This window comes from Pteronotus mesoamericanus, unplaced genomic scaffold (genome assembly GCF_021234165.1).
Source record: "Pteronotus mesoamericanus isolate MK-2021 breed Mesoamerican mustached bat unplaced genomic scaffold, CSHL_Meso_final scaffold_54, whole genome shotgun sequence".
Taxonomy (NCBI): domain Eukaryota; kingdom Metazoa; phylum Chordata; class Mammalia; order Chiroptera; family Mormoopidae; genus Pteronotus; species Pteronotus mesoamericanus.
The window spans coordinates 23,271,573-23,298,888 of NW_026555321.1; the positions used below are offsets into that span (position 1 = coordinate 23,271,573).

Sequence of the window (27,316 nt, forward strand, 5' to 3'; positions counted from 1 at the left end):
CTGAAGTTGATATATGCAGAAACATGGATGAATCTGAAAACCATTGTGCTGAATGACAGAGTTCTGACTGAAGAGTATGTATTATATGATTACATTCATATGAGATCTAGAACTGGAAAAACTATAGTGACAGGAATCAGATCAGTGATTGATAGATATTGTAGGTTAGGGAATTGATTGGGAAAGGTCAGAGGGATACTTTCAAGGTGATGTAGATGTTCTGTATTTTTTAGGGCAGTGGTTACTTGGTTCTTGTTAAATCTAATTGAACTGTACACTTAATATGTACATTTTTATGGTATGTAAGTTATACATCAATAAAGTCGACTTAAAATGAAAGTGAAGGTCTGAAAAGCTTAGAGGAAGCTGTCTGTGGGTAATATTTGTTAGTGGGCTTCACTATAAGACGATCATGTGGTCAGATGGAATTTCTAATCTCCAGAAAAGGATTCATTAAGCCATACTGGGGGCTAGGAGCTGGAGGTAATAAGCCTGGTTTCTTGTGACCTTGACCTTAGTAGGGGAAAGGGGGCTGATGGGCTTATTAATCAGAATGTAATACATGAAGAAGGTAACTATTTCAATTTTTAGTCCTTTACTACCCTTTGTGTGTGATGTCCTTGGGATTGGCACTTTTCTGGTTCATTTATTTTCAGCAGCAAACAAATTTCCTGCCTTCAGCATGGTGAAAGAGGGATAACTTTTTGAGTTTGCGAAGTGTAGGTCAGGAGGTCTATTTCCTTTGCAGAATTTCAAACAATCCCCCTATGTTCAATCTTCTGCCCCAGCCCATTTTCTGTGGTACTTGTTACCTCCAAACCCAGACCTTTTCTGGGATATGCAGAGTGAATTGGTTTGCTTGCCATCAGTACCCCTTCCTCCTCTACTCTGCTAAGTCATTTAGCATTCCTGCTTCTGTTTTCTGTCTTCATATATAGTGATTTGAAATTACAGCTATCTCCTAGGTTCTTTAAAGATGGAGTTTACATTCTTATTTTTTGTTTACTGTTTGGAGGAGACCTTAAAACTGTAAAATCCATACTGCACATTTTCAACTTCAGCAATACCAAACACAAGATCTTTTCATATCTCTGTGCCATCCCTCTTCACCCGGTAAGGCTCTTATCTTTCAAAATGCAGTCCTCTGCCTCCTAACTTTTCTTGTCCACTGCTTCTGTTCCTCTGTTTCACAACAAATCCACTTCATCAGAAATGGCAATGTAGCAATTTACTATGGAAGAATAGAGGGAGCCACAGGAAAGTACTTGGTAGAGTAATCGTAAACTGCTTAAAGTGGAAGTGATAGTAAGAGCTGAATAAACTCTGGAAGTTGCATATGAACCACATAGGCAGAAACTGGGAAAACAGACTCTGGCCCTTTACACAGATGAAAGAGCCAGGAGAGACAAAAGTCTTAGGAGATGGGCAGGCAAGCATGCAACAAGACCTGAGGTGAGATAAATGTAAACATTCAGAATTATTAACTATTGCTGGCCAAGAAATAAATTATATTTTGCTTTCTACCCTGATACAATAGATGTTTATACTGACTGAAAATTTTTACCATATTTCATTAAATCAAAGATTGTAAAACACTCATACTCATCATTTACTGTGACATTAAGAAAGAAAAAACTCAGACTATGATACAATGCTTTTTTATTCAAAACTTTACTTACTGAAAGAGTTCTTTTTGACTTTTATTGACAGGTGTTTTTAATTATATATAACTCTTGTACACACGTAGTTTTTGGGACCAGCCCGTGGGCTTTGGGTTTTGTTTTGCTTTTGTTTTTTTTCAAATTGCACTTGCTAATGCCATTTGCCAATATAAGGTTACCTTCACTTTGACAAATCCATTGGGTAATTTTTGTTTTTCCTTGACCTGTCAGCAGCATTCAGAACCCATGGCCTCCATTTTGAAAGTCTTTCCTTCAGCCTCCATGAAACTGCTTTCTCCTCGTTTCCATGTTATTACCTTATTGGCTCTTCCTTCTTAGCCTCCCTCTAGGAGCTTTGTTCCTCTTTTTAGCCCAGCTCTGTCCTCAGCCCAGAGCTCTTCTCACTGAATGCACTTATCCTGTGTAACCTCTCAGGCCTTCATCTTCAGTCCATATCTTTCTGCTGACCTCCAGGTTTTTATCCTCACATTTCATTCACTTAGATTTTCCACAGTAACCTCTTCAAACAGCATATTCAAAATAAAAACTCTTTACTATGGCCACCTCCTATAAAACAAAAAGTCTTCATTGGAAGTACCAACATTAGTTCCCCAATACCCAAGTCAGAAACCCAAGATTCGACCCTCTCCCTTCACCCTCCTCTTTTGTGAATTCTCCCTCTTTGGCTATCTAATCAGTGTCCTCCTCTTTGCTAACTACTGCCCCTTCTTGGTTTAAGTTCTCACCTATTCTTGCATGGATTATTACTGTAACCTCCTAATTGATTTCCATGCTCCTAGAATAATCTTTCTAAAACATGAATATCATCATGTTATTCCCCAGTCAGTCCAAAAGTCTTTGTTTTTCCCATAATTTTCAGATAAAGCTCAGACTGATTCCTGCTGCTCCCTGCATTCCTCCCCTTTTTGCTTGTCTGTGCACTCCCCACAGTGAAATTAGCCAGAACTATTTGTAGTTCTGAATTCACTGTGCCATGTTAGGCCTTTGAGCGTTTACATGTATGTTTCCCTCTGCCTAGCAGGGGTGTCCAAACTTGGCATCTCTGGGCCACACGTTAAGATTTAAGGATTGATCTCGCTCAAGGAGAATGTGGGGAAATGAGCCTGTACCCTAATATTAGAAGTATTAAGCTTGTTGCTTTTCTGGAAGACAGAGATTGGCCGTGTATATCTAAGAACCTTTAAAAAATGTGCACACCTACTTGCACACACACACAGCCCTTATGCCTTGGTGTTTTACTACTTGGAATGTATTCTAAGAAAATAACTGGACAGCTATGTGGAGTGTATATATAATAATGTTTATCACTGTTTATTTTAAAACAATAAATAGTAAATCTAAATATCTAGCAATAGCAGATGACCAAATACTATTTTATTCGTGTGATAGAATATTATACCCATTACAATGATCTAGATTTGTTTGACATGTATGTATATTCATGAGATATTGCTAGCTTAAAGTAAGTTATAAGATACATAGTGTGGTTCAATTTTTGTAAAAAAGATATATTTATAAATATTCACAAGAAAATGTCAGGATATATAGCCATAAAAATATTAACAGTGGTTATTTATGAATGATGATATGGGTAATTAAAATGTTTTGTACTTATGAATATTTTCTAACCTTTCTAAAAAGAGCATAATTGTGAGAGCATAAATAGGGGAAACAGAAGTCCCACCCTGGCACTCCTAATACCCACTGTGCCTGCCTCTTTCGCTGCCCTATCAAACAGTAAGCACATTGAGGGCCACCGTGATGAATTTATTCAGCATCAGTCTCCCAGGGCCTGGCTCATAATAGAAAATACTTGATGAATAAATTATACCAGTAACAGCTAATAGTTATTGAGCATTTCCTGTGTCTTAGATACTGTTCTAAGCATTTGACATGTTAACCGAATCCTTATGAGATGGGTACTATTATCTCCATTTTGCAGGTGAAACAGGCTGCAAAAGTTAACCACCTTTTTATGTAAGGCCACAAAGCTATAAGCGGCAGTATAGGGATTGAAACCCATGCAGCCTGACTTGCACTTAGATACGTAAGATAGCATCACGGTTCTGAGTTAGATTATATCTCTGATTGAGAACAGTTGGATTAGATTCCATGTTGGGGATTCTTGCTGGACAATTAGGCATCTGTTGAATCATGGTCTGAATAAAAAGGCAGAGTGTGACACCCATAAATCTGAACCATGTACTAGGGAAGTAATCTCTGTTTCTTTGGCATTTAAAAAAAAATTAAATTTGAGTTATTCTTTTAACTCTTTTTAAGAAATTTCTTATTCTATTTTACCACTACCATTTAACACCTTTATATCCCCCTTCCCCCTGTAATCACCACACTGTTGTCCATGTCCATTTTTTAACTCTTCTTTTCACCACTTGTCTTCCTCAGTAAGATTACTTATGACAATTTCACCAAATTCCACTTTTAAAACCCACCAGTCTTCATTTTTGCTTTATCTTCCTTTTCCTCTTATGTTTTTTTAAGGATTTTATTTTATTTATTTTCAGAGAGAGGAGAAGGGAGGGAGAGAAATATTAATTGGCTGCCTCTTGTTCACCCCCAAATGGGGTATGGACCCTGCCCGCGGCCCAGGCAGGTGCCCTGAGAGGGAATCGAACCGACAACCTTTCAGTTCACAGGCAAGGCACCCAATCCACTGAGCCACACTGGACAGGGCTGGGTTTTTTTTAAGTCAGAATTTCCGTAACCTACATTTTTATTATTGGCAACTACATTGTTTAGTATGGTAGCCACTAGCCACATGTGGCTTTTTAAATTAAAATTAATTAGAATGGGGAAAAGATTTAAACAGTGCTTCTCCAAAGAAGGTACAGGGCTGGTCGATAAGCACAGGAAAAGATGTTCAATATCATTAGCCATTGGGGAAACATGTTAGTTAAAGTCACAATACACTAACACTACACACCTATTAAAATGGCTAAAACAGAAAACACTGACAACCTCAAGTGCTGAAGAGGATGTGGAATCAACCGTGTCTCTTATACATTGCTTGTGGGAATGTGAAATAGTACAGACACTCTGGTGAACAGTTCAACAGTTTCTTATAAAGATATGTTTACCCCACAACCAAGCAGTCACACTCCTGGATATTTACTGTAGAGAAATTAAAATTATGTGAACAAAAACAGCTCTGCACTAATATTCAAAAACCGGAAACAACAGAAATATTTTTTATTGGGTAAATGGGTAGATAAACTGATATAGCCATATAATGGCATACTAGTCAGCAGTAAAAAGGAGTGGACTGTCGATATATACGGTAAAGTGAATGACTCAAAATCATTATGTTAAGTGAGAGAAACCAATCTCAAAAGCTTTTATGTGTATAATTCCATACCTAAAACATTCTTGAAATGACAAGATTATAATGATTTAGAACAAATCAGTGGTCACAAAAAATTGGGATTGGGATGACTGTGTGACTACAGAAGAGTGGTCTGGGGAGTTCAGTGGGAAGCATTGGGACAGTTCGTATCCTGATTGTGGTGGTAGTGCTTACTATAAAAAGAAGGGAGAAAGGATAGAAAAGGAGTGAGTACACGTAAAGCTGCTGAAATCCAAATAAGATCTGTAGCTCAGTTAATAGTAGCAATATCAGTTTTCTGGTTTTGATCATTGTACTATGGTAATGTAAGGGAAACTGGAGTAAAGGTACAAATCAACTTTTCTATGCTATTTTTGCAACTTCTTTCTGATTGTAAATTAATTTCAAGATTAAACACTTTAATTAAATAAAATCGAAATTCAGTTCTCCAGCTACATACACTATTCACTTTTTTGAAAGATTGGTGATTGATTGATTGAGAGGGAGAAAGAAAAGGAAACATCAGTGTGCGAGACAAACATCAATAGGTTGCCTCTTGTGCGTGCTCTGATGGGAAATCGAACTCGTGACTTTCACCTTGTGGGATAGTGCCCTGCCAGCAGAGCCACACCAGTCAGGGCTACACCACTCACTTTTAAAGTGCTCAGAAGTAGCTGTGGTTAATGTCAGCCATATCAGCTCCATCAGGTGGCACAGACAGAGAATATTTCCATCAACACAGAAAAGTTTTTATTGGGCAACGCTGGTCAAAAAGCACATATCTGACTTTGGCCAGTGTTCTTTCTTCCTTGACTATATCAAATTCTAATATTACACGATTACATTCTTATGTTTTCCATCATGTTATATTACCAACTAGTTGTTTTAGTTATATTCAAACCTACGTAAATACTTCTCTTTAATTTCTCAAATTTTTACAGAAATAAAATAGTTTTATGCCAGTTTAGGACTTTATCTGTTGTGTTTTAATAGGTGTCTGCATATTGGAATTTTCCAGCACCTATGTATTTTTGTCCCTGGATCAGTTTTATCACCTGTATTAAGATAGGGTCCTAATATCTTTCACACACTTATCCTAATACTCTTTCCCAGCAGTATCCTTTGTGTTTTCCTTCTCTTTTTATCCTTACCCAAAAGCACTTTCAAATCCTTGGATTTCTTAAAAGGTGCACAGTTTTTCATGTTTGCTGCTATTTCTTCCCTCTTCTAGATGTGCATCTTTTGAAATGGTAATTCCTTTCATTGCCATGTTCTGGTTTTTTGTTCCACAGCACTATTCTCTTTGGCTTCTTTGTATTTTCACTTAAGAATTACTGGGCACCTTTTTACTGTGGAACTTCTTTCTGCTTCAGCTTCATCCATCCTGCATGATATCTAATTCTGTGGTTTTATATGAGCCATCTGAAATTGGAATACAAGGAAGTGCAGGAGGATGAGAATTGCAACAAAGATCCATTCACATAGCAGCAAAGTTAAGACGCTGAAGGACAAGAATGGGAGTGACCTACCTGAAGAAAACCACAAAGAGAGGAATAAAGGAATATTATTGGAATTAAGATTTTCATTTTTCTGAGTGGAAAATCTGTATAATGATACTAGTGTTCCTTCAAAATAATTGCAATTGTAACCAAATTCCAATAGGATTTTTCTTAAAACTTGACAATTCAAAAATTCATCTGGAAGACCATCAAAGACTATTTGGAGTATTAAAGATAAACATAATTAGAGATATGGGAAACAGCCAGATAATAAAGCTTAATAAGGCAACAGTAATCAAAATCATGTAAGACTGGCACAAAAACAGAGTAATCATTGGATCCAAAAAGTCAGGAAATATACTCTAACCAGTTTAAGAATTTAACAAAAGAAAAGGTTCTTTATGAATTAATTGCATTAATTATATTTGTATTTACTAAGTCTCTAATGCCTAAATGAGCAATAGACAACTTACCAAAGAAGAAGAATAAGCAAAAACAGTTTTTAGGATTGAAGAACTAAAAGGGAAAACACGAAGTTCTGTTTCTCATTAGTAACTTGGTAAAAGTTTTATTATTGAAAAACCAGTGCTATTGATGGTGTATTGGCACTATTGATCTTCTTTACTAGTGTCACCATCTCCTTCCTGTCATTGCCTTACTGCATCATTCTTTGTACAGTAGTATCTCACAGTCTGTCTTTCCACAGATCATATTTGCATTATGTTTGAAATATATACAGCATCTAAACACCTCCACTGTTACTCTTCTAGTCCACTCTTCTAGTTACTCTTCTACCCTTAGCTTCTTTGCCTAATCTATTGTAATAGCCCCTAACTTTTCCCCTGCTTCTCATCTTGCTCCTCTATAGTCTCCTCTGAACATAACAGCCAAAATTACCAATTTAAAATGTAAATCTGATCATGTAATTCCTGTGCTCAGTAGCTATCAGTTGTTTCCAAGCTCATGCATAGTAAAGCCAAATTCATCATAGTAGTCTACAGACCCTGCATGATTTAAATTCCTACCTTTCCTTTCTGACCTAATCTCCCACACTGCTCCCTCCCTTGCCTTTTCTGCTCCAGTCACTTTAGCTTCCTGTTACTCTTACAGTAAATCAAGCATGGTTCCACTCAGGGCCTTTGCACTTACAGTTAATGTGTCTGATATGATTTAACCCCCAAATACCTCTTCAGCTTGTTCCCTCTCTTCTTTCGGCTGTCTATTAATGAGTTAGCGAGGTTTTTCCTAACTGCCCTTTGTAACACAGCATCCTCCTTTCCTTTCCAAATCCTTGCCCTACTTTCTTTTTCTTCATAGCACATATCACTGTCTAAGTTACATGTTAACTTACATATTGTTCTTCATTTTCCAACTAGATTGTCAGCTCCGTAAGGCCAGAGGCTTTATTTTATTCACTGCCATATCCCCAGCATTTAGCAAATGCCTGGCATGTATTAGGCACTCGGTATTTATTGATTGAGTGAGCACATTGATTGAAACTTTTCGGAAAGCAACTACACCATGATTTCAAGCCTTCTTTTTTTTTTTAAGTAAGAGAGTGATTAAGTAAATTGTATCCGCTTGATGGTGAGAGAGAGAGAGAGAGAGAGATCTGCCTAATGCAGGGCTTGAGAGTCTGGAATCAAGAGCAGTAATGAAGTTTTTTTTTTTTTTTCTCTAAGTGTAGAGGAAGTTGTAGATCAAGAACAAGTATTTGTGTTGTCAAACAAGTACTTTGATGGAAATACTTGTTTCCTGTAAAGTGGCAAGAAGAGTGGGATAAGAAATACCAACTTGGAGGCAGTTGTAACAAGGCAGAGTTGAGTAACACTTCTCTAGGGAGTAAGGAGTATACAGTGTGATAAAACAAAGGCATGAATCAAAGATCAGCAGTCAGTGACATGGCAAAGAATAAGGCTTGGTAATTAACTGCATAGGGGATGCAAAGAAGAGGAAATAAAAGATTCCGTATTAAGAAAGCATATTTCCTTTTCATTATTTTCTTTTTTCTTTATAGGTTTCTTCATTCGCAGAAAAAAAAATGGATCATTTATACCTTTGGAGGACTCAGTTAACACCATACTTCTATACTACCAACTAAGATTTATGATAGTAAATTTATGACAATAAATTTCTGTCATAGAATTGCTGAAGAACTAAAGGAGGATATTTTTTATAAAAATACTCTTATCATGATATTACTAAATAAAACTAAAAAGCACAATTATTAAATTATTAGACTTGCTACTACAAGTACATATGTGCAACAGCTACTGTATCCTGACAGTTACCAAACCTCAAATTTAGATGGTTTTTCTTTGTGGGAGAGGTTGCTATAATTGCAAGAAACCACTGAACATTGTCAAATATATTTTCAGCCTGACTGTCATTTAGGTGAATTTACTTGAAACAAGTTCTAGAAAATTCCAAGTCCCACCACTAAGTGGATTTGATATTATGGCAGCAACTTACAGACTTGTGGTTAGTACTGTGAACCACTACAGCAGTGTGGTGATAGACCGACGTTTTGAGCAAGCTATTCATTATTGCACTGGAACCTGCCACACCTTCGCACATGGAGTTGACTGCATTGTGATACATCATAGTGTTTGTGCAGACCTCTTACACATCCCTGTGTCTCAGTTCAAAGATGCAGATCTGGACTCCATGTTTTTATCCCATGAAAATGGGTTTTCATCAGCTGAAAGTGACTATCCCCATCAGGCCCTCACAGGCATACCCAAGGTCAAGAAAGGATCTACATTTCAGAATACCTGTAACTTAAAGGACATTGCAGGAGAAGCAATCAGTTTCGCCAGTGGGAAAATAAAAGAATTTTCCCTTGAAAAACTCAAAAACTCTAACCATGCAGCTTACAGAAAGGGAAGGAAAGTTAAGTCTGACTCATTTAATAGGAGATCAGTTGATTTTGACTTGCTCTGTGGCCATTATAACAGTGATGGGAACGCCTCATCCTTTGGTTTACTCCGGAGTTCCTCAGTTGAGGAGAAATCTTTGTCCCATAGAAACTCACTTGATATGAACCTGACTTCAATGTTTCTTCACAACTTCTCTGAAGAAGACCTGGTTACTCAGATTTTGGAAAAACATAAAATAGATCATTTTTCTTCTGGAACAGACATAAAGATGTGCTTGGATATCTTGCTGAAATGCTCTGAGGATTTGAAAAAATGCACAGACATTATAAAACAATGTATAAAGAAAAAGTCAGCAAGTAGCATCAATGAAGGAAATGGTAATGATGCAGTTTCTAGCTCTGAAACTGTCTACATGAATGTAATGACCAGGTTAGCATCCTATCTGAAAAAGCTACCATTGGAATTCATGCAGTCTGGGAATAATGAGGCTATAGATTTAACAGAATATGTTAATATGCCTAGTTTACAGCTGGCCCCTTTCTCCCCAATATTTGGCACTGAGCAGCCCCCTAAATATGAAGATGTTGTCCAGCTCTCAGCTCCTGATCCTGGACAGTTTCAAACTGTAGAATCGCAAGGTGAAAAGCATAGTTCTAGGAAAACAGACACTGTAAAATCCATTCCAAACAACTCTACAAATTCCACATATAACTTAGAGATAAATGATCCCCAAACTCTAAACAATGTCCAGCTTCAGTCACGGTCATTAATCATGAACGCTTTAGGAAATGTTTCTTCTGGTGACTTAATGGAGACCCTTTATATTGAAGAAGAGTCCGATGGAAAGAAAGCATTAGATAAAGGACGAAGGACAGAGAATGGACTCAGTCAGGAGTTGTTAAAGGTAAATGAAGATAGAGCAGAATTTTCAGACCATAGTACTCATCTTAAAAAATGTCCTGCCTCAGTGCAAAATGAAATTGGTAAGGTATTTGAGAAACCAGTTGTTGTTATACCTAAGGAAGATCTTAAGTCAAAAGTTCCTAAAGTGGAAGAGGAAATCCACAGAGATTTTATGAATTCTAACAGTAAGGAGGAGATAGATAAATTGTTAATGGATTTGGAATCTTTTTCACAGAAAATGGAGACCTCTCTAAGAGAGCCACTTGCCAAAGGTAAAAGCTCTAACTGTCTAAATAATAATAATCAGGTGACTGATCAGGTCCCTCTAGATCTTGAGCCTAAATCTAAAGTCTCTTCACCCACAGAAAAAGTGTCACCTTCCTGTCTTACAAAGATCATTGAAACCAATGGACACAAAATTGAGGAAGAGGATCGAGCCCTCTTACTACGAATTCTAGAAAGTATTGAAGACTTTGCTCAAGAACTAGTCGAATGCAAATCAGGTAGAGGGAGCCTATCACAAGAAAAGGAAATGATGCAAATTTTACAGGAAACCTTGACATCTTCTTCCCCCGCCAATTTATCAGTCTGTAGAAGTCCTGTTGGTGATAAAGCCAAAGATACTACTTCAGTGGTTTTGATTCAGCAGACCCCAGAAGTGATCAAGGTAAGACCCAACAATCTTGCGACCTCAAAGTCTCCAAAAAAGTGTTTTGATGTTTGTAAAATTTATAAAGAAAACCTTTTTGTTATCTATTCTATATTCTCCTAAATTTCATGAAAAAAGGCTAAAAAAGTAAAGGCTTTAGAGTCAAGCAGACCAGTTTCAACTGCTCTCCCCACACCCTTTGTCTTCTTCCCAGGTCTGTGACCAAAGGAAAGTTACTTGCCTTAATATCCTTATTTATATAATGGAAAGAATAAGGATCAAGATAACATGTGAAGCATAACCAAGGTACTGCACACAAAGTGGGCATTTAATATTAGTTCTCATCCTCCGATCAAAACAGTAGACCAGTCATTACTGCATGCCTGTATGTAGACTAGAAGGTGTAGTGTGAGGGTACAAAAGAAAAGACATGCTTCTTGAAGAGCTTAAAATCTAATCAGGGAAACAAAATTAACATACAGGAGACAGTACATGAACATGTAGGCATTTATCTGAAAATATTGTTACTGCCGTAGGTCTTCAAAGAAGGGAAAGACTAGGGTATATGAGATTTGATTCTTCATGCAAGTGGGAGTAAATATCAATGTAGAGTCATAGGATAGAAGTATTTTCAAAAGGCTTTGAATCTACCCTGCTACTAACAGCATTGCTTTTGAATAATCCCAGAAATATTCCTTTTGTGTTTGTCTTAGCAAACAGGACTGTTTCTTGTTCATTTTGTATGTCCAACATGGGTTAGCTAGAAACTCTGCTCCCCGTCACTTGGAATCCCAAGCTGATGGACACACCATGTTCCTAAAGCTGCTCTATGGACTTATATAAAAAATGTGGCTTTTGAGTTCGCTGAGGAAGGGGAAGAGACAGTGCTTTTAACCACCTTGCCTTGCACATAACACTTTCCTTCTGCTCACATTCCAGTGACTTCTATCTAAAGGCTAAGAAACGCAGCGAAGCATATAGAATATTTGATGAGCAGTATCTCTACCACATAAATATACCATACATGTCAACATGTGAATTCAGACATAAAGCCAAATTAACAAATGAGTTGTAAAATAATGATATGAATTATTTAATGATATGTACATTTGTACAAAAAGTATGAAGGAATACATGGATACACCCCACACCAATGTTCAGGACAATGGTTAATCCCTGGGGAAAGGAAGAGCTATTGAACTGAGGATACACAGGGGACCTCAGTAGTATTAATAAAGTTCTCTTTCATAATCTGGTAGATTATAAGTATTTTGTCCTATGTTTATGCCTTTTTGTGTATCTTAAATACAGTAGATTTTTTTTAAAAAGTCGAATATTAGAGGTGGCATATATGTGGCCATATTAAAAAACAATTACATATTTTAGCATTCTCATTCGTGTGGTTTTTTCCGTAAAATAAAATACATTTTTCATTCTCACCAATAACTTGATCAATTTGGATATTTTGAGCATGTCAGCTGTCTCCTGCATGGTACAACGTTGATTGTTCTCAGTTAATGTCTTGATTTGATTGTTATCAACTTCAACTGGTCTCCCAGACCATGGAGTATCGTCCAGCAAGAAATCTCCAGTGTGAAACTTCACAAACCATTTTTGACACATTCAGTCAGTCACAGCACCTTCTCCATACACTGCACAATTTTTTTTTTGCATTTCAGCTTCATTTTTACCTTTTTTGAAATAATAAAGCATAATATGCCAAAAATGTTGTATATTTTCTTCTATCTTCAATATTAAAATGGCTACACAAAAATACAACAATTTTTTTTTTTTAATGCACATTGATATGACAGGTATCACAATGCAATCTAACAAAATTCTTTCAAGGGAAATTAAAGACAACTAAGTGCTACTTACACTTATCTTACGGAAAAAACCAAACGAACTTTATGGCCAACCCAATATATATTGTGATCAGATGAATAATTTTTATCTCATATTTGTTTTGTAGGTGTTGTTCTGTGCCCATTTTTAATTACGAGTGACACTAAGGTTTAAGACAGTACATATTTAAGGTTATTAGATGATGATTTAGGTCTAAATGTCCTCAGATGTGTCACTGAGCATTTCTGTGAAATTTCTGTATGAGTCTTCTCAATTATTGATTCACAAATGGGAATGTCTTTAACTTGAGTCAGTGATGGTGGGAGAAACTATGAAAATTAATTACAAAACTAAGAAAAAGTCTTTTCATGTACACAGGCAATACTAATATGCTTAATATTTTTTAAAGAAGAGAAAATACCTATATAGAAACCCCAAAATAATCATAATAAGAGTTAACAGTTCTTATGTGCTAAGGAGATAAAATTCTTCTAAAAGAGATGGGCTATAGATAGTAGAAAATGTGAACCTGAAGCCAAGAACAAGTCTTGTATAACACCTTTCCTATGTCCCTGGCTGCCAGCTCATGAACAGGTCCTCTGTGACACCCCCAATCTAAATACAGCTCCCTAAAAATGTCACAGTGGGCTCTCAATGAGCTTCCCAGTTTTTAAATAAGTATGGACTGAAATCACAATCTTATTAAAAGACTCTACCATTAGTCTTTAAATAAGTGCCCATATCATAGAATAACATAGAATTTGAGGAGACTTCTTATTGATAAAAGTGGAAAAAGTAATTAATGAAAAGCTAATTTAAAGACAATTAATATAAAAATATAAAAGTTAGGACTATATTTAATGCAAGAAAGCAAAACCATTCTTCCTTGACTCAGTTGTCTCTACTTAAAAAACAACAAAAAAATCCTTTGTTTTCTCATAAAATATTTTAAATGAGTTGGCAAACATTTTCTGTATGGGTCCAGATAGTAAGTATTTCAGGCTTTGTGGGTCACAAAATCTCTGTCAACACAGTCTTTTTTTATTAGTTGGTTTTGAGAGAGAGAGAGAGAGAGAGAGAGATCAATTTGTTGTTCCACATATTTAGACATTTATTGGTTGATTCTTGTGCCCTGACCAGGTATCAAACCCTCAACCTTGGTGTATCAGGATGACTCTCCAACCAACTGAGCTACCCGGCCAGGCTGTCTTCTTCATTTTTTTTTTTTTTTTTTTTTGCTTGTTTAAAGAACCCTTGTATAATATAAAACCATTCCTAGCTCCAAGCCTGACAAAAACAGGCAGTGGAACAGATTTGGCTCACAAACTATAGTTTGTCAACACCGGTTTTAAGCAAATAGAAAAGTATGATGAATGATGGAGCACTCTTATTACCCACCACTTAGCTTTGTCTAATCTTAATTTTGACATATTTACATCAGATCTTTGCTTTATTTAATATTTTCATTATCATCATTTCAAAAATTCATCTCAGTGATAGTTGAAGTCCCTAGGGCTCTCTTCCCTAGTATCTTCTCCCCTTTTCAGAAGTAATCAGTGCCCTAAAGTTGGTGTTTATCTCCTCTTGAAAGTTTGTTTTTTGTTTTTTTTTTAATCCTCAGCGTATTAATTTTGAAGAGAGGAGGAGAGAGGGAGGGAGGGAAACATCTTTAAAAGAGAGAAACATCAATTGGTTGCCTTTTGTATGCGCCCTGACCGGTGACCCACCTGTTCCCTAGGCATTTGCCCTGACTGGGAATCAAACCCATGACCTTTTGGTTACAGGACAACACTTCAGCCAGCTGAGTCACACCAGCCAGGGCTCCTTCTGATAGTTTTCATACAGTATTATTTGCCATTTTTATTCTTATATAGAAAGATTGAATAGAAAGTGGTAAGAAATAAAATCAGAGAGCTGGTTGGGCCAATTTATGAATGACCTTGTGTGCTATACAGTTTGTTCTAGGGAAGTGGTAAGCTAACAAAGGTTTTTAAACAAAGGAGTCTCACAGTATGAATTTTTTTTTTTAAGAATAATAGATTTTAAATTAAAGCTTTTTTTAAATCCTTTTGGACTATCAAAATTTTGCCAATTGAAAACATTTCAATTAAAAGGTTTATGTAATGTGGCATGTAGGGAGTGTTTTCACATGACAGTGATTATCCCTGAGAAGATTGACTCAACAATATTATGTCATTAACATTTTAATATTAAATTTTTTAAATAGGTTCACAAGTGCGAGCAGTATTTTTTATCTAGATATTTGTTGTCTAGAAGTACAGCGCAAACTTGTATTGGGAGAGGGAATCAAACAGAAAATACTAGGAGGCTATTGAAAGATTGATAAAGAGGATATTGGTGTAGATCAGAGGTCAGCAACCTGTAGCTCATGGGTCAAATCTGACCTGCTGCCTGGTTTGTAAATACAGTTAATCATTTAACAATACTGTAATTAGAACTGTGTGAGCCCACTTATATGCAGATTTTTTTTCAATAAATATATTGGAAAAATGTTTTGCGATCTGCGAAAACTTGAAAAAACTTGCAGATGAACTGTGTAGCTTAGAAATATTGAAAAATTAAGAAAAAGGTATGTTGTGAATGCATAAAATATATGTAGGTACTAGCCTATTTTATCATTTGCTACCATAAAATATACACAAATCTATTATAAAAAGTTAAAATTTACCAAAACGTATGCACACTAAGACTGTACATGGTGTCATTCACAGTCAAGAGATGTAAACAAATGTAAAGATGCCGTATTAAATCATTACTGCATAAAATTAACTGTACTACATGCTATAATACTGTAATAATTTTTTAAACACCTCCTGTTATTGCAATGAGATCAAGTGTTGCAAGTATCTGCCTAAAATGCCAATGACGTTAATCATCTCAACGTGAGCAGTTCATTTCCAGTAAATTGATATCGAAGTAAAAAATGATCTCTTGCAGTTCTCATATTTTTCCTTGTTTAGTACAATACTGGAAACCTTGAATAACTCATGGAACTTGTATGAAGTGCCACTAGTGATGCTGGAAGTGCTCCCAAGAAGCAGAGAAAAGTCATAACATTACAAGAAAAGTTGAGTTGCTTGATACGTAGTGTAGATTGAGGTATGCAGCTATGGTTGCCTGCCATTTCAAGATAAACGAATCCAGCATAAGGACCATTGTAGAAGAAGAAAAGGAAATCATGAAGTTGTTGCTGCAGCCACAACCAGCAGGCACAAAAATCTTGCACTTTTTGAGAAATACCTTTTTATCCCGTATTGAATGCGGGTACAGGTTTGCTATAAGAAAGACATGCCTGTGGACTCTAATATGATTAGAGGAAAATTTGAAGTCATTATATGACAAAGCAAAAGGAAGGTGAAAGATCTAAAGCTGAAGAATTTACTGCCAGCAAAGGGCAGTTTGATAATTTTATAAAGCAATTTGGCTTAGAAATGTCAGGATAACAGGAGAAACAGCTTCTGCCAACCAAGAAGCAACAGACAAGTTCCCAGGAGCCATTAAGAAAATTAAAGAAAAAGGATATCTGCCTGAACAGGTTTTAATGCAGACAAAAGTGCCCTATTTGGGGAGCGGGGCGAGGATGCCACACAGGACATTTATCAGTAAGAAAGAGAAGTGAGGACCAGGATTTAAGGCAGGAATACACAGGTTAACCCTATTGTTTTGTGCAAATGCAGTGGGGTTTATAATTAACTGCCAAATGTGCATCTACAGATACATAAAGATAGGTATCTATGTATATCTGCTAACCGCTGAGCCTTGAAGGGAAAAGATAAACACCAACTTCCAGTCTTTTGGTTGTACAACGGGAAGGCTCGGACAAAGATAACCCTTTTTCTAGATTTGTCCCATCAATGATTTATTCCTGAAATCAGGAAATATCTTGCCAGGAGACTACCTTTTAAAGTTCTTCTGATATTGGACAATGCCCCTGGCCACCCAGAACCCCATGAGTTCACTGAAGACATCAAAGTGGTCTGCTTGCCTCCAAAATATTAATTCTGGTTCATCCTCTCGATTTGGAGGTGATAAGGACCCTTAAGACTCAATACCTGTGGTACTCTATAAAAAGGATTGTCAGTGCTACAAAACCCCAGTAGAGAGAACATCATGAAAGTCTGGAAAGGTTACACCATTGAAAATGCCATAATTGTTATAGAAAACAATGGTGAAAGCCATCAAGTATGAAACAATAAATTTCCTGCTGGAGAAACTGCCCAGCTGTTGTGCATGACTTCACAGGATTTATGACAGAGCCAATCAAGGAAATCATGACAAATTGTGGATATGGCAAAAGTGGGTGATGAAGGGTTTCAAAATATGGATCTTGGAGAAATTCAGGAGCTAATAGACAGCATACCAGAGGAATTACCAGAAGACAACCTTGGTGGAGATGAGTGCTTCTGAACCAGCGCCAGACAATTAGGAGGAAAACTTAGAAGAAGCAGAGCCAGAAAACAAATTGACATTGGACAATTAGGCATCAGGGTTCCGATCATTCAAGACTGCTTTTGTCTTCTTTTATAATGTGGGCCTATCTATGACATGGACACTTAAATGAAAGCAAAAGGTAGAAGAAGGATTGGCACCATATAGAAACATTTTTTAGAGAAATGAAAAGCAGATAGACAAAATTACAATGTATCTCTGTAAAGTTACACCGGATGTGCCTGCCTCTCCTGCCTCCCTTTCTACCTCTTCTACCTCTGCCATCCCTGAGAGAGTGAGACCAACATTTTTCCTCTTCAGCCTATTCAACATGAAAAAGACAAGGATGAAGGTTTTTATGATCCACATCTACATAATGAAAAGTAACATTTTGTTGTATATATGTGTGTCTTCATGTGAAAATTTAATAACTGTACGGTAAGACCTGTGTGAGACATTTTTGTGTCATCATCATTATCATTGAGTATTCATCATATAAAACATCATGCGCAAGACTTGTATGAGAGTGGATAGCATATTCTTACATAGGCATAAGGTGAATGATATTTAATATAAATAGTGTTAGTTTTCTTACTGTTTTATAACGTCGATTTCAAAGAATTATTTTAACATACAGTACACCTCTCTAATTGGAGAAATTGGGTATCAGCCTATCATCACAGATAAGTGTTCACAAAACATTCATATTGCTGCTGCTTAATGCCTGAATCATTATACCTGTAAATAAATATTAATATTTTTTACATTCTTTGCATTTTTGATGTTTAGTGTTAGTAAAACATATAACGTCTACTATGTTTTATATAATGTAAGACAATATTGGTGTAGGTACTGATAGATGATTTATTCTATAAACAGATTCTATAAACTTACAATACTGATAGAGTATGATATTATAAATGTATTTTCTTATGATTTTCTTAACATTTTCTCTAGCTTTATTACAAGAATATAGTATATAACATATAATATACAAAATATGTTTTAATCAACTATATTATTGGTAAGGTTTCCTGGTCAATAGTAGGCTAATAGTATACAGTTAAGTTTGGGGGGAGTCAGAAGTTAAATGGGGATTTTTGACTGTGTGATGAGTTGGCACCCCTAACCCTTGAGTTTAGGGGTCAACTCTAGTTTTATTGGAACACAGACATGCTTATTCATTTACATAAGATCTATGACTGCTTTTGTGCTCCACCTGCATAGTTTGAGTTGTTACAGCAGGGACCTTAAAATATTTACTATCCAGCCATTTACAAAAAAATTTGCTGACTCCTGTTCAAAATGTGATTTCATGGTCAGCAAAACAAACTTTTGATAAGATTCAGTGTGATATTTTGTTAAAGGCGTTAGAAACCTTAGAAACATCACTATCAATAGCAAAAACTACTACTGGTCAATAAACCCAAAGTTTGAAAATCCTTTGAGTTCTGATAATGGGTTCAGATCTACATAGCTTTAGTCTCCAGTCACAACCTATCTCTTACACTTAAAACAGCTTCCTCTTCAGTCCATTTTTTATTTCCTATTTCTTCCCTTCTTTGCAAGTGAACTTTCTTGCTGTATCAAGTTACCTATACCTTTGGCTTGCAGATGTTCGGTACCCACTTTTTTCACAAAGCCTTAAAGTGACAGGAAACAACCCTACAGATTGTAGAATAACTGATGTGTGCAGATAGGCCTAAAAGTGATATGAGCAAGAAAAAGGGAACAGGTTGTGGAGGAGGGAAAGGGGGATGTGGCTGAGGTCTCAAAGAGTTTCATAATTACAAATGAATAGATTACTGAGGACGTATTTTGGCATGGGAGATAGTATAATTTTTTAAAACATTTAGAAATGATACTGCTTTGGTAATTTATGTACTCAGTTATATCTTATTTTTTATCATATTATGTTTTACTACCACCAGCAGATGGTATTACAGTCTTTACTAGACTGCTATCTGTATTCACAGGTTAAAATAATAAACACTAACCTCCCTTGAAAATTACTTATTTTAACTTAATAAAAACGAAGCCAGGAAAAAAAAATCTATTACTGCTTACCTCAGTTGAAAGAATGGAAGACAGGGGGAGGATTCTTCAATGAAAGAGAAAGAATGTAAGGTAAATAAAGAGGAAGATTATTGTTTAAAAAAAGCTATACTGTAATATTGTTTAGTGAAACCTTACAAATTTCAACTAATTCAGGGGGAAACCTGTATGAATTACTGAAAAGTACAAATTAAAATATTAATGTTTTTAAGAAATAGTTTTAATTTCAGGATTAAACAGTAAAACTATTGTCAAAGTATTGCCAAGTATGAATTTTATCTGGACCTATTTCAATAATGTGGTAAAGGTCATTTATACTTTATACATTTATAAAAAATGATTAAAGAAGGCAATTTAGCTAATACAGACACTTTATTTAATGCTTCATGAGTGGAAGTGATGAATAGAAAATATCTGATTGGCCGGGGCGACATAGTCAACCTTGTTTGGGTTGCGAAGGCCCAGAGTCAGCTTGGCCTTTGGGGATTGGCTGACTGAATATATTGTGTTTCTGGTGAAGCAGAGCATTTACAAGGACACAGAAGTTACCTAAGTTTTGGTTTCCTGATGTGGCAAGCTGGGAAGCAGTGGCTCCATCTTGGCCTAGAAGTGTATTTCAACAGTCTCCACGTTGCTCATCCTCTTGACCAGCAATTTTAAACCTTTTTCATCTTATGGTACACATAAACTGACTACTAAAATTTTGTGGCATATATATGTAAAATTTACTTATTTTATATATATAATTTATTTTTTTTGCCAACCTGACGCAAAAAAATAGATATAATCAGGATTCATTCACACCAGATTGGCTGTTGTCATTTTTCTATTTGACAGTTTAGGAGAAAAGACTAAATAGATACTGCATTTTTCAAAAAAAATCTTGCATACAAATGTGTCTCTTGCAGCAAACCAGTTGAAAACTGCTACTGTTGACCATTTAGGAGGTTTGATCAAAAATATCAATCCTGGCATGACTCTCAGGTACCATTGCCTCTTTGGGTCTCAGTGGCGTGTTCACACAAGATGACGCCATGCTGTGTTCCTGGAGCTGATTAAGTTCTTTTCCTTTTTGTCAGCCCAGTCAGAGAGATACCATCTGTTGGCTGGCCAGTGGCTGCCCACATGCATTTAAAATTCAATACACATGTCCTGGCTGGTGTGCTCAGTGGATTGAGTGCTGGCCTGTGAACCAAAGGGTCACCAGTTCGATTCCCTATCTAGGGCATATGACTGGGTTGCGGGCAGGTCCTCAGTAAGGGCCGCACGAGAGGCAACCATACATTGATGTTTCTCTCCCTCTCTTTCTCCCTCCCTTCCCCTCTCTAAAAATAAAATCTTTTTAAAAAATTGGATGCACACTGTATTAGTGAGAGAACAATAATTATTAGCAACAAAACTATGCCCGTGGTTTGGAGAGCACTCCTGAGCCAGGGTCCTCCTAAGTCAAACCAGCAAGAGCCACATAAGTTAAGGAATGATTCTGAAGAGGGAGATACTTCTAAAAGCCTGGTGGCCTTTTTATGTATGGCCTTTTTGCGGAACTGTGTCTCTACTTCCCCAGAAGTGTTTATCCAGCAAGCTTATTTCAGAAAAACGGTGGCACTGGAAATCAGGGAGATATTTGTAATGGGAAAAAACAACTACAAGATTACTGGCATCTTAGAATTATGTAGTTAGCTAAAGGTCGCCTTACCCTCCTTTGCAAAGGCCTGAGATATGTGGACAATGCATTATCTTTTCAGGCCAAGGCAAGGAAACTAGGAAGAGGGAGGCTAGGCAGTGAAGGAGGAATGGAAAGAAAAGGTTTTGATCCTACATCTTGGGAGGAAGCAGTCTACCTTAATGTCAGCCACTTCTCTTCCTAATCAATTTGATTTTGAAGTATCTGGCATTTGCATAGGACCATATGTCAGGTGAAACGTTCTTTAGTTATAAAACATGCACCCAAGGTTTGACATTGGTGTGAGCAGTTAAGAGTACTTTGTAGTACCTTTTCCATGAATTTCATTTTTGCAAAAGCGTTAGAGTAAAATAAGAGCTGGCTTAAAATTACAAAAGACTTCACAATACGCACAGGTAAAGATATGTTGAGAGTTAATTATAATGGACTTGACCAGGAAATTTGGTTATGTCTGTGACATACCACATTTTAAGATAACTGGAATTATGACATAACATTACACTAGGACATACTAGATTCTTGGGAATTTCATACAGTTTCCAGAGCATTGATATTAACACATCTACACAAAGTTTTGTCATCACTTTTTTGACAGTGTTTCTTGTGTAATTTAATAAACCAAATAGAATTAGTTTAATATCTCATTGAGACAAATCCCTTGAGGTTTTCCAGGGACCCTCTGGGAAATCTGTTACTTTGAAGCCAAAAAAGAATTCATTTCATGAGACATTAATAGCTAATCATGACCATAAGTTATCTTTCTTGCTGATGAATTCTGTAACAGAGGTAACATGAATTTATTTGACTTTTAGTAAACCTAGGTGGAATAATTCCTCTAGCTCTTACCACCTAAAAAAGTGGTGTTGTAAAGATACCCCATCATCTTTCCTGGCAGGAGGGGAGAATGCCATTAAGAGTATAGATCATTTTGTGCAGAGTTGGTGGGAATGTAGATTGGTGCAGCCACTATGGAAAGCAGTATGGTGTTTTCTCAAAAAATTAAAAATGGAACTGCCTTATGACCAAGCAGTTCCACTTCTGAGGATTTATCTGAAGAAACCCAAAACACTAATTTGAAAGAATATGTGCACCCCTGTGTTCATGCAGTGTTATTTACAAAGCCAAGTTATGGAAGCAAACCACGTGCCCATCAGTACATGAGTGGATAAAAAAGCTATGGTACATATGTACAGTGGAATATTTCTTGGCTATAGAAAGGAAATCTTACCATTTGCAACAGCATGGATGGACCTACAGGCTATTGTGCTCAGTGAAATAAGTCAGAGAAAGACAAATACGTGATTTTACTTATATGTGGAATCTAAATAACAAAATTGAAACAGACTCATAGTCAGGAGAATGAACTGGTGGTTGCCAGAGGAGATGCAGGTTGGGAGACTGAAAAAAAGGAAGGGACTAAGGAGCACAAATTGGTAGTTACAAAATAATCATGACAAAGTAAGTAAAACATAGGAAATACAGTCAGTAATATTGCAGTAACTATATGGTGCCAGTTGGGGTACTGGACATATCAAGAGGGACACAGTTATATGATTGTCTAACCACTAAGCTGTACAGCTGAATTATATGATTGTTTACCCCCAAGCACTATTATAGCACCTTCACATACCAGCTATTTGCTTAAATTCTGAAAAATTATCCTTAAAGAGTTAAGGAACACCTATACATCTCATTGTCCTTTTCTCATTCTGTCTACTCGGATCTTTTACTTGTGCAGTTGACCTGGTCTAAAGGTCGCACAACCATACTGAGTAGTCTTACATTAAATTCATGTTCACAAGCCTTCAGTGGGCTGTTAGTATTGTCTGGCAGTTTCTAGTACATGTCCCTAGTCCTTCACCTTCCCACTCTGCAAGTGACTCATACTTCTCTGTCCTCTAACATTTCTTCTTCTATACTTACCCTCAGCTAATGACCTTGGTTATGAATTAGTTAATAACCTATTTTGCTAAGAAAACTGAAGCAATCAGAAGGAAGATCTTTAGATACCCACCTAGCCATATTAGTATCTATACTTCCTTTCCTTCCATCACTATACATGAGTGGTGTGGTCACCTAAGGCCAACGCGTGCAGTTGTGCTCTGGATCCCATCCTCTCCCATCAGCTCAGGGATGCTTGCAGTGACTGACCCTGTCCTATCCTGCAGTCATGCATTTTTCCCCTTTACTAGACCATTCCATTAGCAGATAAATATACCACAATTCTCCCACCTTGAAAACAAGACATCCTAGGGCACTTTGGCATCTAAGAAGCACAGCTTCATCAGCTATTATATTTGCAACATAATGTTCATCACCATCAATTTCAGCCTTCTCTTTTGACATCTGTGAATTCAGCCCTCATGCCAAATTACTGAGAAATCACATAAGTGCACAACCAAGCAAGACACTGGGGCAAGGTATTCATTGACACTGCCACCATCTAATGTGGCAATGTCAATGGATCAGAGACCCCTATTCCTTCTTTCTTTAGTTGTCTAACATACTTAATAGATCCCAAATGAATTCTTATGGTCTATAATGAGTAAATACTAATTGAAATGAATCCTGAATGAAAGAAAGATGGAGAAAGACAAAGGACAGAGAACTGTAAGAACTAGAAATTCTAGCCTGGACTGGTATGGCTCAGTTGGTTTAGCATTGTCCTGCAAACCAAAGGGTTGCCAGTTCAATTCCCAGTCAGGGCGCATGTCTGGGTTGTGGGCCAGGTCTCCGGTTGGGGCATATGAGAAGCAACTGATTGATGTTTCTCTAGTATATCCATGTTTCCCTGTCTCCCTCCCTCCCTCTCTCTCTATAAGTAAAATCTTTTCTTAAAAAATTAGAAATTATGGAGATCCCAAGAATTATGCCAAGTAATTGTAAGCTCTTAATTATCTTTCCTTGTCCCCTGCTCCTGGAAGAACATCTACCCCCAAGTTTTAGAAACAGTGATAAAGAAAATACTGGATTTGTGGGTTCATTCTTGAATAGTCATGGAATGTGTTCCTATCATTTGGAGGTAATCGAAGCAAAACACAGAAGTGCTTATTAGATTTACTATTTTGCTGCAACCAATGAAGTTACACCTCAAGGATTAGCCCAGGAGCATAGAAACTATAGGTAAACACCACGTGGCCTTTTTCTACTCCAGTGTGTCGTTATTTAAGAGTAAAATAACATGATAACAAAACAAGCTATTAAACATTGAAAAAACACCAGGTTAGAGCACACAAGAGTTAGGATTAGAATTAAGATTAATTAACTAATTAGCTTGTAATCAGTTTCCTCTCAAAGCTTATTTACAATGACATTTTAAATAAACTGTGATTCCAAGTTACTACTTCTTTTAACTACTGTGCCAGTTAGAGCCAAGGTGAGAAAAGCTTTTTTAAATTGAGATATAATCCACATAGTATAAAATTTACCCTTTTAAAGTACAGTTTATTGGTTTCTAGTATTTTCAAGAAGATCATGCAACCATCAACTATGTAATTACAGAACATTTTCATCACCTCTCTCCCCACCAAAACTTGTATTCATTAGCAGTCACATCCCTCTTCCCCTAGCCCCCGGCAACCACTAATCTGCTTTTTCAGGATGGAAATGAAAAGTCACCCCCTGAAGCCACTGGTTGGTGTTGGGAAGAAGAGGGTGTGCTTTAACTGGAAAAACATTAAATCATAAGTCTAAATACCTAGTGGCATTTATAACAAATTTTTTTGGTGCTTTAATTTGGAGGTAAATAATGAAGAAGAAAAACAGTATTCTAGGCAAGAGTATTAGGGGAAAAAAAAATAATGGGAAAGCTACCTAGCTCAAAGGGTGAATGTGTAAGCCCAGTGAGAAAAAATTGGGTGGGGCATGGGAGGGGGGGAAGAAGAGCAATGAAGCATTAGCCAGTGATTTCAGTTGTAATTCTCTTTCAACCATAGTATATATTGGAAGTCAGGTAAGATTTTTGTATGAGTGGAGAATTTCACAGCATAAAAAATAAATTTGAAAACCACAGGTTTAAACATATAAGCCCAATGTACACATTATGAAGTGTCAGAATGTCTTATAAGGAAATCAGTAAAGAAAAGTTAAGTTGTAGGAAACAATAGAAAACCAAAGAATTTAATTCCTACTAAATTAGACAAAGTTCAGTAGAAGAGAGTTGTAACATGTTTTTGGTTTGGGGATTTATTTGGTAATACCATTTGGTTTATGTTTTCTAGATGTAAGAAGTAAATATTGACCGAATAATGTGGTTGATTGAAAATAAATAATGAAGTCTAAATGTTAAACATGAGAGAGTACTTGAAGAATCCCTTGTAAATAACTATGAGGTAGTTCTTTAATATATAATTAAATAATAGAATATTTTAAAAATCTGAGATGATTTGTGTAAAGCTCCTTAAAGGAAAAAAAGTCACAAAGATGTATTATATCATTGTTCTTTGATCAGCTTTTGTACCTTTATGGTATCCAAATTGCACTCACTGGTGTGTATCTAAAGCTGCTTTCTTACGGCATCAGTTCCACTTTCCTAACTAACACTTCGACAATAAATTTTCAAATCTTTCCATATCTAGTATCACTCCTGAAAAGTATTTTTGATGACTAACATAGTCTGCAAACACACAAAAAGGTTTTTTTCTGTTTGATTTTTAAATCTGAAACCAACAAATACCTTTGTATACTACCATTTGAGGATGAAAATTTGTTTTTTTGCCATATTTTGACTAGATATATCTGGAGGGGTTTGGATATTTGCTTCCCTTTAAATAAGAAGTAAAAAACTTTTTAAAATAATACTTTCTGAGTTTGAAGTGCAGCTTGTTCTTTTTTCTTAAAGTATTAAATGGAAAGTCAAAAATGCTCTAAATATTCCTTCTCTAGTTTGAGGAGAAACTAATTTATGTGAATCAACACCTCACATACTCTGGGTTTAAGAAGTTAGCATTATCTGAGAAGTTGCTATTTTTAGGCTCACTGTAATGTTTCTAACTTCGGTGCTCAGAGTAGTGGGTGCTTCCTTTCCCAGAAGGCTCTGTATTCTCAACAAGTGCAGGTCAATTTGACATAAAGCTACCTACAAGGAGCAGCAGGCCCATTGCAGGCTGTGTCTCTAACTTGAAAATTATGAGCAAGTATTGGGAGCCACAGGCTGTATTTGGGAACCAGCTGCATGTCAGTACAAGCATGGATTGTGGTCTCTGGAGACGGGGAGAGCACAATGCTTGAACTTAATTTCTTTGGGAGATAAGAAGAAAAAAATACCTTTCTACCTAACGAGATTGACAACGTATTAAATCTTCAGAAGTGTGCTGGACAGTTGCTAAGTAAATATCCACTTTTCAAAGATGATGATCAAGGAAACATCTCTACGAAGGGACCCGGATTTAAGGGGAGAGTTAGCTTTCCTGGCAAGGGGCTGTGATTTTGTTCTCCCGTCACGGTTTAAGAAGCGGTTGAAGTCATTTCAGCAGACACAGGTTTGAAACTTGGGTGTTTCTTTTAAAATATTTTTATTACTAATAAAACCACCCAGTGAACTAACGTACAAATAATGTTACAGCTCATTTGATATTAGATCAAGGAATTAATCTGTGTCCTCTATTCAGCTATTTGCAGAAAGCTATTTGTAGAGAGATTCCAACAGGTTTAAAAATAGACCTTCTGGACCTGAGTACAGTACTCACATTTTTCTCTTGTAGAGAGGAAACCAGTTTTAGAGACAATAAGTACAACTTAACAAATATTTTAAAATTTAGTGGAGAAATACTAGAATTTTTCATAGACATACCTTTGAGAAACAAAAATTTCTGTTAAAAGTCTTGTTCGTACTTTGATTTAATAGGCTGTGTTTGGGTTAACATACATATATCTGTAATGAATATTTTTTAAAGTATTGATCCTGTTAGTCTTTTTTTTAAGGAAGAAGTAATTTTATACATGGACAGTTATGTATGTGTGATATAATGCATGTAGGTATGAAGAATGGCAATTAACTTCTGGGTGGTGAAAGAGTCCTCAGCAAGCTGTGAGATGGAATCGTTTCTGCTTGCAATAACTACTTTGCAGAGCCCAAGCTAACTTGCTTACACCCTTACAGCTGGTGTCTCACAAACAAGTACCTAACACTGACTACAATACAAATCAAGGGCCACACACATGATGGCCATCCAGAATCCAGCAAGAGGATTAGTTATAAGTTTCATAGTTATTCTCACCCAGAGTAATTTCACATTATTTGATTGGACCATATGAAGTTTTTTTTTTAATAGCTAAAAGAGGTGGTCAAATATTGAAAATGCTACAATGAAAGGGTACTATTCAGAAGGAA

General features: G+C 36.4%; 1 protein-coding gene across 3 annotated transcripts in view; it reads left to right on the plus strand.

Moving 5' to 3' along the window:
* Positions 1-27,316, plus strand: part of PPP2R3A (protein phosphatase 2 regulatory subunit B''alpha) — a 174,033-nt gene that overhangs the window by 40,344 nt on the left and 106,373 nt on the right. For 2 of the 3 annotated variants that reach the window (XM_054595294.1, XM_054595293.1), the window contains one exon: positions 8,539-10,970. In XM_054595294.1, coding sequence (XP_054451269.1) covers positions 8,979-10,970 — 1,992 coding nt within the window. In that variant the 5' untranslated portion in view covers positions 8,539-8,978. Of the gene's footprint in view, positions 1-8,538; positions 10,971-25,978; positions 26,466-27,316 lie in introns of those variants that run through there. The other variant, XM_054595295.1, reaches the window with a different exon arrangement.